The sequence below is a fragment of the Bufo gargarizans genome, chromosome 3 (assembly GCF_014858855.1).
Source record: "Bufo gargarizans isolate SCDJY-AF-19 chromosome 3, ASM1485885v1, whole genome shotgun sequence".
NCBI lineage: Eukaryota > Metazoa > Chordata > Amphibia > Anura > Bufonidae > Bufo > Bufo gargarizans.
The window spans coordinates 162,775,419-162,792,892 of record NC_058082.1 but is presented as its reverse complement, the minus strand read 5'-3'; the positions used below and the strand labels follow the sequence as shown (position 1 = coordinate 162,792,892).

At 41.4% G+C, this 17,474-nt stretch overlaps 1 protein-coding gene across 1 annotated transcript; it reads right to left on the bottom strand.

Annotated features, from left to right (window-relative positions):
• Positions 1-1,049: 1,049 nt before the first annotated feature.
• On the bottom strand, positions 1,050-15,915 carry DDX23 (DEAD-box helicase 23). Its single transcript, XM_044285334.1, has 17 exons — positions 15,790-15,915; positions 11,497-11,690; positions 11,288-11,371; positions 11,049-11,139; positions 10,678-10,743; positions 9,430-9,568; positions 8,175-8,308; positions 7,734-7,846; positions 7,082-7,225; positions 6,113-6,338; positions 5,496-5,641; positions 5,152-5,329; positions 4,517-4,759; positions 4,290-4,441; positions 4,062-4,170; positions 3,582-3,756; positions 1,050-3,437 (listed from the first exon to the last, which is right to left on the bottom strand). The coding sequence occupies exons 2-17, from the start codon at positions 11,688-11,690 to the stop codon at positions 3,214-3,216; spliced, it is 2,418 nt and encodes an 805-aa protein (XP_044141269.1). The 5' UTR covers positions 15,790-15,915; the 3' UTR covers positions 1,050-3,213.
• Positions 15,916-17,474: the final 1,559 nt, after the last annotated feature.

Genomic DNA, 17,474 nt, shown 5'->3' with positions numbered 1-17,474 from the left:
TCATAAATCGGTGAAAGGTCCTCTTTAAATTACCCAGTTTTCCATTTAAATGACACCACAGTATAAATGACTGCTCATGTGATGGGCTGGGGGGAATGTATAGCGATGGCTTAACAATACATAGCCACATTACAGCCAACTATACCCAGTGTTATAAGCTGCCCGTATACATATCCACAGAAGGAAATGTAAGCTTGTTTACTGGGCATTTTAGAGGGGGGAAAAATTGAGGGAAAAGTTTAATAGAATCAATAATCAGCTATTAATATACACAATCATTATTATGACTACCAGTTAATATCCAGAGTAACCCTTGCATTGACCTACAACAGATAGATGGGCCTGGTAGGTTGTCACAGGTATCTGGAGCCTTGCTGACTGCAATGCATCCCACAGATGCTGGAGAGTAAGTGGTCCCAGAGATTGGGTTCGACTCTGGGGATTTAGGGGTCCAGGGTAGTACTTGGAAGTCTTGGTCATGTTCTACCAACCAGTGTCGGACATTTCTAGCCGTGTGACTTGGTGCATGGTTCATTTTGGCAGTGAGTGAGTTGCTCCACTGTAGCATGTTGTTCTGCCCTCATGCACCTCCGTAGCTGATCTTCAGCTCTCACATCAGTGTCCCATGGTTCTCCACAGTTTCCACGTCACTTATCTGCAATGGTGGCATTTGTCTCCTCACAATACACTTTCAGTAATACGGCCACCCTGGCCTGAAGGCCAAAATCATCCCTTTTTGCAAGTCTAATAAACAGCCCCTTCTACCGATGACAGCAACGAGGGAGGCGTGTGCAGACAGCCTATCACATACCTTACATACCCAGCAGGCTAGCTCGCCACACATGACTTCGTTCATGAGCTACACGCTGCTGTCAAAAGTAGGAAGTGGTCAAAATAACGTGACTAGAATGTGTATCTGGATATCGACGTTCTGAATTTTGATGCAATCATTCTGGTACTTTCAATATTTTTGTACCCATTGCTTTAAAATAATCACGCAAAAGCAGCTAACTGCATTAACCTCCCAAAAAAAGGACAAGTACCACTCGTCCAAGTAGAGGATTTATTCAGATCCACAGAGCTGCAGCCTATGGAAAGTATCAAATATACACTTCCAACACACGTATTTACAAAATCAAAGAAGTTACCATACAGTTATGTGTTTTAGTTACAAAAAGAAAAACATATTGAGGAGACAGCAGGGATGTGATATCAGCACTCTGTCCAAAAGGTGGTCCAGTGCTCGAAGGAGACAAGGGGCTCCGGATTTTGTAATTATGGAAACAAAGAATACAGAGATTCCATGTTCTAACATCAAAAGGAATGCAAGAGAATATGGAGTAAGAACCCACTATCTGCACTGCACTTCCCAACCAGTATTCATATACGAATACAACACCTCACAATCCAATATAAACCCCTCAAGACAAGATCTTACTGCTTTTAGGATTATTTTAAAAGAAAGTAAAAACTTTTGGAACAGTGGGGCAGATTTATGAAAGATTTCAGGTCATTATGTGGTCTTAAAAAAAATATAAAATTGCAAATTATGACACACCCAATATTGTAACTTCTTGAGCTTCATGCCAATTTTCTAAGGTAGCAATAAAGGGGGTGAAGTTTAGTGGAGGGATGGCCTGCTAGTTTACTATAATTTACGCCAACTTCTTGTGTAAGATATAAATTAAATCCATACCATCTTATAGCTGGCACACAGAAGATGTCCAAAATTGATTACATCTTACTTCAGTGCACTTTTTTCTATCTAGGTCTTCACTGCTCCTGAACAAAGCCCAAATGAGCCTGGATCTTAACATACAAGAAAAAATGTTCTTCTAAATAAAAGACTGTATTTGGACCAGCAAGGCATTCAAATGTGACTGTAAGCTGGCATACATTTCAAGTGTATAATTTATGCCAGTTACAGGAAAAAAAATTATAGTAAATGGGACGGGTGACAGCTGAGCCTGCCCCTCTCCCACAGAGGCACATATTAAACGTTACATCACTCAAAGCCAAAAATCACTTGCAGACAAATTAAATTTTAGCTAAAATCCAGATTAGCAAAACAGAATGGATATTGAGAGCAGTAGTTTGAGTGCCTTGGATTACTTATATTTGTTTTCACATTCGTTGGGGACGTTTAACTATTAAAAATGCACCAGTTTTTAGGAGCATTTTGCACCAAAAAAAAAAAAAAAAACTGGAGTGCATACTTTGCACCACATTTCCCAACTGTTTTACACATTTTTCTAAGCTTTTTACTCTGCGATCGACAAAGGAGCGTGGCTTTGCAAAAAGAGTTCATGGCTCCGCAGGAAAGGGACATGGCCTAAATGTGCCTCCGTGCACCAAAATGTGGAGTAAAACTATGGCAACTTACAGGTGGTATAACTTTAGACTAGACAACTTTTTGGCGCCAATTCTGGCGTGAATCTGGTTTAGAATTTAAGATATCCCAAATTTGTAAAGGTCTTTGTGCCAGAATAGTAAATCTGTCTAATATTAAGACTGAGATTCGTATTCCTAGACAGTGTAAAATGCTATACTATTAGTAAGGCTACTTCCACATGTGCGTTTTTGCTGGATCCGTCAGAGATCAGCAAAAACACTTCAGTCATGATAATACAACCATCTGCATCCGTTATGAACAGATACAGTTGTATTATCTCTAAGATAGCCATAACAGATCAGTCACTAAAACCATTGTAAGTCAATGGGCACCAGATGAGTTTTCTTTTGTGTCTGATAAAACAGATCCGGCATAATCGACTTTGTTTTTCATGCCAGATCCATCTGAAGTGCAAATATAAATAGGTCTCTCATCATTTGGAACCCATTGGATCTGATTAAGTTATCCTGACCTATGTATGAAGTGAACAGCAATACACTGTCTTTCAGCGTTTTTCTGTCCGTGATGGGAACGCAACCAAACAGAACGCATTCTGTTCCGTTCAGTTTTGTCCCCATCGACAATGAATGGGGACAAAAACTCAAGAGTTTTCCCCTCAGGTATTTAGATCCTATGATGGATCTCACTGAGTAGCCTAAATCTGTCCCACTGTGTTTTATCAAGAGAAGCACTTGTGATCTCTTCACAAATAAAGCAGTTACTGGTGCCAATACTCCTTAAGTTTCTAATGTCCGGCTCATATCATATAAAAATCTGGAAGAAGTGCCAGAGATCAGTTTTTTTATGCACCCAGGCACAACTCAAGCAAAGATAGTCTCTTCCCTTCTCTTCTTTGTGAGGATGGTACCAGGCTTATGCTGTGCATCTGGATGGTTGGCCAGCTCAGGTGGACAAGCTGAAACCGGACTCTCGAGAATGGCTTGTTTAAGATCATAGAACACAGATGAGTCTTCTCTGGTGAGGAACGTGATGGCAACACCACTCTTCCCAGCTCTGCCAGTTCTACCAATACGATGGATATAGTCTGTGTAGAGAGAATGACAATTTTTCAGTAGTGTTACAAACTAAGATACTAAGGCAGCTTTCCTATGAACATAAATCTATGAAGTGTACGCAATTTACAACTATATATATATATTTATATATAATTTAAAGTAATGCAACTTACCTTCAATATTTTTAGCCATATCATAGTTCACAACCATAGAGACATCATGAATATCGATACCTCGACCAGCCACATCTGTAGCTACCAGTATATCTTTAGCTCCAGCCTTAAGATTAGACAAGGCAAACTCTCTCTGCTCCTGCCCTTTACCACCGTGTAGTGTACAAGCATTGTACTGTGGGGAAAAAAAGAAGCAAACATGTAAGAAACTGATATTTCACTTCCTTGTTCCTGATATGTCTAAAATGTTTAGACTGAAGGAAACAATGACAGTTTAGACACAGAAAAGAAATTCTGTAAGTGTAAAACTGGCAGCCGTTTATCACCCATGGGAAGAAATGATCATGCATCTTGAGATCTGCTGTCAGGGAAGAGTTCAAAGACCCTCATACATATATGATTGACTATTTTGTCGGCATTAAAATTATCTGTCACTCTCAAACATTACTAAAATAACCAATAAAAATATAGGATACAGACCCCCATCTTCTCAAGGGACTTGGCCAGTACATCACAACCTTTCTTCTGGTTGACAAAGATAATAATTGGTGGATCAAAGCCTTTCTCCAGGATTGCAAGCAGTTTCTTCCTATAAGATGGGAGTGAAGCAAACATTGTCAGTATTACAAAATAGAATTCATTTAGTGCCGCAATTACAATAACCACAAACCTCATGCACTTTACATTATACAAAAAAGAAAAACGCACCTCTTCTCTCCTTCAGACATGAGGAACACCTTCTGTTCAACTCTCTCATGAGGCTTACCAGCAGAGCCAATGTACACTACTGCTGGACGACGAAGATAGCTCCTGGCCAGCCTCTCCACAGCCGGAGGCATGGTCGCCGTAAACATGACAGTCTAGGAAAAAGGATGTAAAGATTAATCAGTGGTAACACACAGCTGAAAGAAGGCTGGTAAAGTTAACACACTCACTTGTCTATATTTGTGCTTTCCAGACTCAAAGTTGGCAATCATTTTCTCTGGGTCTTCTGCCTCATCTGTGTCAGGCTTCTGATTGGTGACTGGCACGTGTTCTAAAATCTTTTGGACGTCTGGTTCAAAACCCATGTCAATCATACGGTCAGCTTCATCCAGTACCACGTATGTGCATCGACTCAGGACTAGGTAGCGGTTTTCTAGCACATCGATCAGACGTCCAGGAGTGGCAATCACAATCTTTAGGGAACAGAAGTAAAATCTCTTTATACTAAACAGTTTGAAGCATGCGAGAATAAGACAATAGTTCATAAGATATGTCATTTCACAAAAATAATTCAGGCTCGTTGTGTCTCAGGGGAGCAATTTTAGCAGTTGAAAAACTACTTAGTTTTGTAATAAACCACTGTCATGAGACTGCTAAGATCTGATTTGGTACAACAGTACAATAGTCTTGGTGCATCTGTTTCAACACACTGCCAAGGCATACAACCTGCTTGTTATGCTTTTAAAATAGTTGCTTAAACATGTAAAGTGCACTGTACAGAATTGTATGATGGGGCTTTACATGCTTTATTTCAACCAGTCCATAAAAGCGTACACAGAGGTAATAATAGCAAGACAGGACTTACCTCACAGCCCATTCGCAAGCGGAATCCCTGGTCCTCACGAGAAATACCACCAATGACAGCTACAGTTCGAATACCCAAAGGCTTTCCAAACTTGATTGTTTCCTCCTCAATCTGCTGAGCCAATTCTCTGGTTGGAGCCAGAATAATTGCATAAGGTCCCTGATCAGACTCCTCAATCCTACAAAAGACAATGCATTCGGGAATTAGTCACCATAAAATTCAATTAAGCAGAACACCAAAATATGGAATATAATCAGTTATTTGATCCATATTATATCTCAAATGAGATTTTTTTTATATCCCATTACATGAGACTACCTAGAGAACAACAAATGATATCTGACCTGTCAATCTTGGGTAGAGTTGTGATCCAGACCAAGAGCGGAATGAGGAAGGCAGCAGTTTTACCACTGCCAGTCTCAGCCACACCAATGATGTCACGATTCTGTAGACCGATAGGAATGGCTTGTCTCTGAATAGGGGTGGGCTCCTGGAAAATTAAAAAAGCAAGAAAAATTGAAGATAATTATCAGGGAAGTAAGCGTTCATATAAAAAAGATGAGCTGGTAGTAATGTGCTTTCACTACAAATAAATGTCTGCACTCTGCCTACAAATGTAATGTAAGATAACACAAGGCAGGTTTTTGCGCTAACGCAATTTTCCACATACATTTGTAAATGAAGATAATTTTTAAAGAGTTTGTTAGAAAAGGCCTAATAATTTATTGCATTATTTATTCTGTTCCTACTTTCAACAGTTTCACACATCACCAGTTTACACAATAGCTGTCCATATATTAGATAAATCCCAGAGGATCTAATTGGTCACAATTGTACTCCAGCCGTAAGTGTTGGGGAAAACCAGGATAAGGAATGCAGAATTTTGAGTGTTTGCTGTCAGCTCCTCTTTTAGATCCATCAATAAAACACACTCATTTCTGAATATAATTGAAGAACAAACCTTGTAGCCACACTTGTCAATAACCTCCAGAATATGTGGTGGTAAGGAGGAATCAATCCAGGAGCGGATGGGGTTGGGGATTTTGCCACCCTTGGTGGTGATGCTGTAATCCTCTCTGAAGATACGCCAGTCTCTGTCGGTCATTTCATCAAGCTTCTTCTGAGACCAGTGTCTATCATCCCACCGCTGCTTAGCTTCCTTCTTCCTCACCTTACGCAGCCGCACCCTGTAAGTGCACAATATGCACCGTTATTCCTCTGTGTTAGTCATGTCAGACCTATATGTTCTGCATGTTAGGACTATGAGATCAGAAGTCGAACAGAAAGACAATATTGACATAAAAAACGTAAGAATATATTGCTCGAAATTAGGGGAGTTTCTTCATTCACAAAGAGTCACTCCAGCCTTTACAGGTTTAGGACCCATGCACATGACCATATATTTGCTCGGCATCCGATCCACATTTTTTTGCAGATCAGATGTGGAACCATTTATTTCAATGGGGCTGCAAAAAACGAAAACAGTACACCGTGTACTGTTTGCATCTGTACTTCCATTTAAAAAAAAAAAAAAGAAACATGTCCCATTCTTGTCTGTTTTGCGGACAGATGGGACATTTCTATAGATGTAAAAAAAATAAAAATTAATTTGCAACATGCACACAGCCAGTATCCATGTTTTGCTGATCTGCAGTTTGAGTACCGCAAAACACATACGGTCATTTACATGGGGCCTTAGAACAATATTTTAAATGTAAGAAGCAAATGACTAAAACAAACTAAAAAAAAAAATCTCCACTCATTGATGCCACTATGCAGTGCTACACAGCAATCCTTGGTTGCAAGTCAGGGGAGGATTGCTGTGTAGTCCCAGCTTTAATGTCCGTTTTGCCAATAGAATCATTTAGATGACAGACATTGTAATGCAACAGCTTCTTTCACAATTGATGACTCCCAGAATGCTACTTACTCCTCTTGTTCCTTCTCCTCCAAAGTCCTCCTCTTTTCCATAAGGTCACCATAAAAGCGGGACTGTTCACGCTTCTGTTGTTTAAGATCTATACCTGCAATAAAGCCACGGCCAAGAAGCTGAACATGATGTCGCTCTTTATACCTGGAAGAAATGTTCAGAATTTATATATATGTACACACACAGTTTATTCTGTTCATTATTCTAATATATCTTATTCAATGTATGCTAGCAAGATTTAAAAAAACATCACTAATGCAGGAAACTAGGTAAAAATACACACTTGGGGTAACTGCATACATTGAAGATCTGTATGCAGAAATTCTGCATACAAAATGCACATAAAGCAGCACTATTTGCAGTTGTGATCCTTTTTTGTGTAGTTCTTTTTGCAGATTTTCTGTTTATGTTAAGAATCCCAATGAGGTCTATAGGGAAAACCGCTGTACATAAGGTGCAGAATTGCACAATTGATAGGCTGCGGATTTTAAATTCTGCATGGCAGGTCAAAGTGAACACGAGATTTGTTAAATCTATTCAATTTGCTGTAATGTATTCAGCTGCTGTTTATCTGCAAATCAGTGCAGAAAAAAAACCTGCATGTAATCCACAGTGTGCAGTTACCCTTATGTGCACAGTAGCCTTCACTTACAGAGGGTTGTAATCAATAGACGTGTCCTCTGATGCATCCCATTCAAACACAAACTTTCTGTCATTCAAATGCCGAGTGCGTCTTCTCTTTTTTATACCTCCAAGGTAACGTTCCTAAATGAGGAAGATGAATTTGGAGGACAGTGAGCACTTTTTGAAAAATTAGCATAAATATATTCAATCATAACTGCACAGTCATTTTAAGATGATCTTTGATCAACTGATTTGCATTAAAATCCAGTACAAGGAATTTACATCATGAAAACATATGCTTCTTGGGGAGAATGAGGCCAGTAATACAGCATATGCATTACAGTTTGCTTGAATTTTTTGTGATGACAAAAAATATATATATAAAAAAAAAAAAACTTTACACACTGTTATATGGACCACATGAAGAGTGCAAGGACTCCAACACCAGCAAGCACATATGGAACTTCACCTTTATAGCCTGAAGTTCCTTGGTCTTATCCTTCTCTTCTCTGACTTTCAGCCTTCCCTCATCCTCTTCATTGCCATTATTTTCCCGGTCCATTCTCTCTCTCCGCTCTCGTCTCTCCCTTTCCTGAGGATCCTCTGAAAATTGGAAACGTAGACACCAAGACAAATTAACCAAATTAACGTAGTTTACAGTTAAAAATAGACACATTGGTTTTATATAGCTAATTATAAAGTACAAAGGATGGTTTGTGGTACAAATTCTTCATCTAGTCTGTGGGTACTTTGGTCTACACACACATTCACAGCTATAGAAATAGGTCACAGCCACACATACTACATTTACAATCAAATGGCAAGAGACCATTGAATCTGGAAATGCCTATATTGACGTTTACATTGCATATCCAACACCAGTATTTACCACCAGGCATGTTATCAGAGGGAAAGATCCATTTTGACAGCATTCATAAGGTTTGTCAACATGGAGAAAACAAGTCTTCAATATAGTAATCTAAAATTATGTCAACACCTGAATGCACCACACTGTACATGTACGGCAAAATGGGCGGGTGGTTCATGCACTGTGCGGTACATCAGCAGCAGGCGCAAGCCGTTATATACAGATGACACCCTGCTGCAATGGCCAGGATCGTACAGAATTGCAATCCTGGCCGTTTAACCCCTTAGATGTGTCAGTCAAAAGTGACTGCACCATCTATGGAGTTTATCATAGTGTGACACACCTTCATAGACCATATCCCCACCTACACAATCACAGGGTGCCGAAGGACTGTCCTGTTAGCTGGGGGTCTGATAAATATCTGGAGCAGTGACTGGGCCACAAGCAGCATGTCACCACTGAAGCCAGTCACTGATTGCAGCAGGCATGTGACCATGCCCATGCTGTGGCAGAAGTAAACATGGCACAAGGACCAGAACAAGGACATGCAGGAAACAGCACAGAAGATCTGAATGAATCTTCTGTTTACAAAGGTAGGCTAGGGGCTCTTGAAAAAAATGTATTCCCAGAGAACCACTTTAAAGAGATTACTTAATGACCAATTTGATGACCAGCTAATATCCATGCAGATAGAAACTAAACTACTCCCACCACTTCATTTTAAATCAGAAAGTTGCCTCTTTGGTGCATCTAATCTTTATTTTTCGATTTTACAATAATGTGCTATAAGAATTGGTATATAAAGAAAATGCCTATTGTAGATGACAATATAAAACAAACGCGAACTGTTTATTACCCATCATCCTCCTTCCAAGATCCTGAAACTGCTTTCTTTTCTTCCTTTCTTCTTCTATTAGCTTTTGTCGATCTTCCACCTCCAGTTGCCTGCGTTTGATGGCTTCAGCCTCCCGTTCCGCTTTGGACAGGAATTTTGGCTAGATCATGGTAAAAATCATACAGACACACTAATTATTAGAGACTAGCATATTTACAGCAATCTCAGCATAAAAATAGGGTGCTCTCCTTGGTGCTCTTTGAATGCTTCAGTCATGCGCCTCTCCTCAGACCCTGCACTAGGCTAAACGCAGTACAAATAGTTTTATACAAGTGTTCCTTAAAAGGGTCCTTTTCATCAGACACATTTATGGCATATGCACAAAATATGGCCATAAATACCTGACATATGCGGGTCCCAGAAATGTGACCCACATCTGTCTCCAGAATGGGGTCCTCCAAACACCATCCTACCTGCTGAAGTGGCAGCTTCACATTCAATTCACTGGTTGGCTCAGTACAGTAAATAAGCTAGCCGGCTCAAGGAATCAGTATTACGCGGTGTGTGACGCAGTACAGGATCCTTCCTTTGGGCCTGCAAGCTTCTTTACTGTATTGCACCTGTGCTGACTAGTGAGGCAAACATGCAGGCGCAAGAGATCAGAGGCCAGCGTGAATATGTCTTCAAATAGGTGAGGGCACAGCTTTGCATGAGCAGAGCCTCTGGGTGCAACAAAGTGTGATAGTACCATTATCATTGCACCTAGGGGCTCATTTGTATATTAATAAAATGCTCATTTCTACAGATTACTAGCACTTACCAGCATGGGATCAACAGCGTTCGATTCAGCCGACTGGCACCTGTGTTGGTTGGTTTTAGCAAGACTTATTTGGCGACAGATTCCCTTTAAAGACTAGGTAAACCTGTGACCCTGAGAACAAGGAGTACCCTAGTGTCCATATCTAGGAGTAACCGCTCATTTTGGCCCACTGCTACATTCATTTCTATGGAGCAGACAGCACTGTCTACATCAGCCCAATAGAGATGAATAGAGCAGTGGGCTGACAAGAACACTACTGCTCCGTTCAGAAAGGGGACCCCCTGGTGATTTGTTATTTATCACCTAACCATTTTAAAATAAACATTCCCATGAGATTATTAGGAAACATAGCAGAGCTCCTTGTGGTTGCCCTGGTCACATCAACACATGACAGTTCACAGCAATGTATAGGTTTGAAATGAATCCCCAGTTCTGAAAAGAGGACCTACCTTAGACTCTGCCTCCTCCTCTTTTTTCTTCTTAGCCAACAGCTCTTCCAGAGAAAGGGGCTGCGCCTGAGACACAAACACACAAGTATTCCTCAGTAGTGAGCGTCAGTGTACAACGACTAAAGCCACAAAGCACATGTGGGGACACAAACTCACACCAGCTTTTCCCAGATTAGCACGGCGGTGTTCACACATTGTGGTCAAATGTTTGCTGCAATTTAAAAAAACTGCTGTCTTTCATCTGTGATTTTCAGAGAATCATAGAAGAAAGCCACTGTTTTCCAAAACCGCAGCAAAAAAAGCATTCAGGTGGCATTGTGTGAACACAGATATTGTTCAGACCACCACCTCTGAAGGGTCTTAGCATTTACCTTAGTTTTCTTTTCTTGTGCATCTTCCTCCGTTTCCTTTTTTATGTCTTTTTTCACCTTTTGGTCTTTGGTGCGGCTGGGTGAGGGACTTCTACAGATAATAAAAATCAGGCATGAGGAAAGAGGAGCCTCAACAATGAGGTTTCGACATCGAGCCTGTAGGTCACAAATTGGATAGTCCCACGCTAGAATACACAAACACATCCTTGAAGCTCATTTAGTCAGCAAGCCCATTTTACCTGGATCGTTTTTTGTCTTTGTCACGGCGGTGGGTATCCTTCTCTCGACCTCCATCTTTCTTCCTATCTTTTTGCCTTCTATCCCTGTAAAATAAATGAGCAGAAATATTCCACACATGATCAAAGTACACTACGGTCCCGCTATTTCAATAAAAATATAGCTTATATACAATATACATAAAACATGGAAATATCTAGTCTGAACCTACCTATCATTAGATTTAGATCGAGAACGGGAACGGCTGCGAGATCGCCTCCTTTCCCTAGAACGATGTCTCTTCCTGTCCTTTGATGGAGAAGATTTTCGGTCACGGTCTCGCTCACCAGACCGAGACCTGGAGCGCTTGCGATCCTTTGATGGAGACCCATCCCGATCACGTTTGTCAGTCAGCTCCCCAGCCATCTAAATCCAATAAATGTAGTCAGATTTTGTTATAATGATAATCTCCTTCCTACAGAGTCAAGCATCTAATAGCTACGACTACAATGCCACTTTGGCAAGTAATCTTTCCTTTACATGTTTGGCCAAAAGGGGTGGTTTGCCAACCCCCCCGCCCAATTCTTGCACAACCCCTTTAAGATCGCAATGCTGTGCTGGTAAACCCCAACTAATGACAGCGACTGCGGTTAAGTTGGAACTTGCAATTTAACACAGCATGAAAGCCAACAGAAACCCAAACCTGCGGGATTTTCACTGCAACCACATTCACTATTAGCTGCAATTTCAATAGCGCACAGACATAATATATTCCAGGCAATCATTCTGAATCGATCGGTGTTAGGCTACATTCACATGACCGTATGTATTTTGCAGTCTTCAAAAGATACGGATGACGTCCATGTCACATCCGTGTTATTCTTTTTTTCTTGCAGATCCATTGCAACAATGCCTATCCTTGTCTGCAAAACGGACAATAGGACGTGTTCTATATTTTTTGCAAGGCTACGGAACGGACATACGAATGCGGACAGCACGCGGTGTGCTGTCCACATTTTCTGCGGACCCATTGAAATGAATGGGTCCTCATCCAATCCGCAAAAACAAAACAAAAAAACAACAAAGAACTGAACGGACACGGAAACTAAGTTTGTGTTAATGTAGCCTTAGTACCACAGCTATAAGAATAAATGTTTCAGAAGCGTAATAACTTTCTGATCTGTATGTTTTCCAGTCTCATTATATACTTCCTCGTGAGTGGATGTCAGTATTATCTGACCACTTGGATAATATGCATATTTCTGGGACTAATAACATGGGTTCTGCCCGGATTTGCCCAATGTGTACTGGGAGATCTTGGACTGATTGATTTTCTACCTGGGACAGCTACCTTTCTCTCTCTTCCCACTAAACATGCCGGACTGGCCAAGTAGAACCTGCTTTAGGCCATCAGATTTCAATGTGTCTATGGTAAGCTTCAGCTCAGCTCCCGTCTATACATACTGGGGCATAAAGTCTATGCAACAAGCTGCTCTCCGGTGACATTAAAGGAGTTCTCCGGGTTCTAGATACTGCTGACTTATGCTCAGGATAGCCCATCAATATTAGAGTGGTGGGGGTGTGACACCCAGCACAACCACCAAGAATGCTCTGTCCATTATGTAGCGGCCATCCTGGCTTCCGGCAGCTCAGTTCTGATGGCCACTACACAGTGGATGGAGTTGTCTGCTTCCAGCTCTGTCTACTGTGTTACTGTCGGTGGCTGATGAGGACAGCTAACCGGGGGGGTGGGTGTCAGAACCCCCACCTTACAGATATCGATAACCCATCCGGGGGATAGGTCAGGTATCTACAACCCAGGCAAAACCCTTTAAAATTGCAAATGTTCTGCTACCAGTCACACCTAATGATGGCGAATGTAGCCGTGACCTGGGCTCCTGCGGACTGTGGCGTCACTGTAGCAAGTGGATCCACATTGCCCATTATTAGTTGCGAAGTAGAAGAGACCTTAGGCTTGGCCTATACGGTGACTGCGATGATATATGACATTAGAGATGTAGCACAACATATATGACAAGTAATGAAAGTGAACGGGGTCGTGTTGCCAAGAGCCGCCAGTCGCAATAAATCCAGCAATGAACGCTAAGCTACATCGCAGCCAAAGTAGCATGAAACCACAAGTCATCATGGAGCTCTAGCCTTAGGCTACTTTCACACTAGTGATTTTACTGGATCCGGCAGAGTCCAGCAAAAAACGCTTCCGTTACTGATAATACAACCATCTGCATCCGTTATGAACAGATCCGGTTGTATTATCTTTAACATGGCCGGGACGGATCCTTCATGAACTCCATTGAAAGTCAATAGAGGACCGATCAGTTTTCTATTGTGCCAGAAAAAAACGGATCTATCCCCATTGACTTGCATTAGGGAGCAAAGATAAAATAAACGTAGGCACTCCGTAGGAATTACATGAAGTTTCGTGTTCATCTTTATTTGGTTTTCATACGCGGGGCAACTTATTTGTGTACATGTGACGCTTCGGTCCTACATGGACCTTTTTCAAACACTAGTTGCCATAAGAAGAGAAGAGGGAAAAGTGGTTTGAGGAAGGTGAGTTGTCAGAGGAGACCGCATGGTGACAAGTGGTCTTTGCTTACTATGGGGGTGGGACACCACAACTAGAGTGCCCAACCAATAGGACACGAGTGCCACATCCCACTAAAAGTATGACTTGCATTGGCGGTCATGCTGGATTTGTTTTGCTCCGCATCCCAGGACAGAAAGCAAAATACTACATTTTGCGGTATGGGGACGCAACTTAACGGAAAACATTTTGTGGCATTCCGTTCAGTTGTTTTGTCCCCATTGACAATGAATGGGGACAAAACGGAAGCGTTTTTCCCGGTATTGAGCCCCTATGACGGATCTCAATACCGGAAAACTAAAACGCTAGTGTGAAAGTAGCCTTACTGCTGTATCAGTGTAAGGCCGTGTTCACACAGTGTTTTTATGATACAGGATTTTGCTCTGTTTTAGGAGATGAAGGCCATGGTAAAAAAACGTCCCTTTGAGCTAAATGGGAATCCAGGCCATACTTCAAACATGTAGATAAATGTGCGTTGCAAAAAAAAAAAAAGCCAAAGAATAAAGATGTCCAGTCTTAAGGCCCATTCACACGTCCGTAGTGTATTGCAGATCTGCAATACACCCGGCCGGCACCCCTATAGTACTGCCTATTCTTGTCCACAATTGCAGACAAGAATAGGACATGTACTATTTTTTTCCGGAGCCATGGACTGGAAGATCGGGGGCGCGCTCCGGAAAAATGCGGATAGCACACTGTGTGCTGTCTGCATCCATTCCTGCCCCATAGAGAATGAATGGGTCCACACCCGTTCCGCAGAATTGCAGAACAGATGCGGACCCATTCTACGGACGTGTGAATGAACCCTTACACTGGTTCTCACACACAAACGGCAGTGGGTGGGCACATGCAGAGAAGACCCACTGAATGGGGCAAGCTGCAAAACCGCAGCAGAAATTTGAGGGAAAGACTAGAATTTGTAAAACAGATTCCACGGCAAACACATCCGATTTTTTTCAACACTTGCGTTGTTAATTCCAGTATTAAATCCGGCAGAGGACCCGTTTTGATTTTACACATCAGGATCCATCCGCTCCGTTAGGATGCGGTTATGTGAAACCAGAACAGAAAAAAAACGGATCCGATACTAAATACATTGAAAGTCAATGGGTGCTCCTAAAAAACTGATCCGTCACCATTGACTAAGGCCTCTTGCACACGACCGTATGGCTTTTTCAGTATTTTGAGGTCCGCAAAAAACACGGATGACGTCCATGTGCATTACGTTTTTTACGGAACAGCTGGCACCTGATAGAACTGTACCTGTGGACAATAATAGGACATGTTCACACTTTGAACAGAATGGAAAAACGGAAATACGGAAAACCGTTGTTTTGTTTTTTGCAGATCCATTAAAATGAATGGTTCTGTATACGGTCCATATTTGGAACGCAAAAAACATTGTTTTCAGTGACTGATCCGTTTTTATGACCGGACACAGAAGCACAGCTTGCAGCAGTTTTGTGTCCGGTCAAAAAACAGAGCGCTGCCGGAACGGAAGACGTCCTGATGAATCCTGAACGGATCGCTTTCCATTCAGAATGCATGAGGACTAAACGGAAACGTTTTTCTTGTACTGAGATCACAAGAACACAAGTGTGAAAGAGCCCAAACATGGCTGTGTGAACACGGCCTAAGTCTATCCAGTGATCGGTGTCATTTTCTGTGAAACATACGGATATCTAAAACATTATCAAAGCAGTATTCACCAAGTGTGAACAGAATATATACAAGAGCAGTATGGATAGACAGGGTATAGATATAACATAGGTAAGTAGTCATGCACACACAGCCGGTAACTTCTGTCCGGTACCGCCTCTACCATCCGTTATCGCAGCGGTGCACTATTCCTGGACGGAATACGTGAGACATCTCGGTCCCTATGAGGAGGAGACCCCGCGAGTTTCTACCTCTCACCTCTCTATTCCGGCGCCCTGGTCACTTCTTACGTTGTTACTCCGCTCTCACTAAGCCGCCATGATTCTCACGCTGCCGCGCTGCATGCTGGGGGACCGGACGTAAGAGGTACGTGATACGTAAGAACGCCTGGAAGCAAGACTACATTTCCCGGCGTGCATTGCTGTTTCTGGGAAAGTTCTCGTGGGCGCTTGACATGAGGTGTTTACACCTCCTAGTGTCCATTTAGTGTAAATCATGTGGCACACTGATAATTATTAATTATCTTTAGGGCCCCTTCCAAAATTTGGTCTCTCATTAAAAAAAAAAAAAACACCATAGAAACTGCTTACATTTTTCCCATACTACGTGCAGTTTTTACAGCATTTTTAGCAACGTTTTTCCCCCTATGTAAACACAGAGTATTTTCTGCGCTGAAAAAAAAAGGCATCAGTTTTTTTAAGGTTTTTTCATTCCCGCCCATTTTGAATGGGAATTCTGGATGCAGCTTTCATGTTAAAAGGACAGAACACTTCTTTTTTTCGGCATACCGGGCTTAATAAAACCGTAAGCGGGAAAAAAGCGCTGTATGATTTAATATGCAAAATGAGAAAGTTCTGCGTGCCAAAAAACGCCTGAAAAAAGGGGAAAAGCTCCAGCATACTGGATTTAAAAAAAATAAAAGACATCACCATTTTAGCACAAAGAAACAAAACTGTCCAGCTTTTCATATTTCCCATAAACTTTCAGCTAACATCTGGAGCTGGCGTTTTTACCACAAAAAAGCATGAAAAAAACAGCACTTAAAAAGTACAGAAAAACGCCATTAAAATCCTATGTGTGAACTCCAGGGCCGGCTCCAGGTTCATGTGGGCCCTTGGGCGATAAATCTCAGTAGGCCCCCTTGTGGCATTTGGCAAATCTCACCACGGCATCTGAGAGTGTTAAAAGACGGAAGCGCGGGCTTCCTGCTCAGACGCGCCTTTCTCCAGTGGAGATCAGGGAAAGCACCCTGTTCTAAAACTGAGCCGCAGCCTGTACTAGGCTTCCAGGCCACTAGGTGGCAGCAATAAACTGTGATATAGTGATTTCTATACAGAATAATGGAGCAATTTCAATTATTCTGTATAAGTTGCAATCTGATGAAAAAAAAGTAAAAAAAAGAATTTTGAAAATATAAAAAAAAAAAAAAAGTAAAATTACCCCTCTTTACCCCCAAAAAATGAACAAAAAAAGAATAACATTATGGGCATCGTCACATGCAAAAACACTCATACTATTAAAATATTTTAAAAAAAAGTTAGCCCATATGGTGAAGGATGTAACAGAAAAAAAAAAAAATGCTGAATTGCCGTTTTTTTTCATCACTTTATCTCCCAAGAAAATGTTATAAAAAGTGATCAAGTCATACACAGCTCAAAATAGTATTGTCAGAAAAGACAGATTTCCCTCAAATAAGCCCCCACACGTCTCCGTAGACATAACTATAAAAAAAATGATGGGGAGCAAGGGTTCTATTAGGGTTGCCACTAGGGTTGAGCAAATTTCATATTTTGAAATTCGTTCAGGCTTCGTTTGGTGGTAAAAGCAGAATTATGTTATGGATTCCGTTACCACGGATCATAACTCAATTCTATGACAGAATGCATAACGGAATTCCATTCCGTCATAATAGAAGTCTATGGGCTGCATAACGGATCCGTCCC

Excerpts from the sequence above, each read along its gene's own strand:
- DDX23 (XM_044285334.1), bottom strand. The coding sequence starts at position 11,690 with ATGGCTGGGGAGCTGACTGACAAACGTGATCGGGATGGGTCTCCATCA. Across the intron at positions 7,226-7,733 it reads TCTATTGATTACAACCCTCT|GTATAAAGAGCGACATCATG; the intron begins GTAAGTGAAGGC and ends CATTTCTTCCAG. Across the intron at positions 6,339-7,081 it reads GAGGAGAAGGAACAAGAGGA|GGTGCGGCTGCGTAAGGTGA; the intron begins GTAAGTAGCATT and ends GTGCACTTACAG.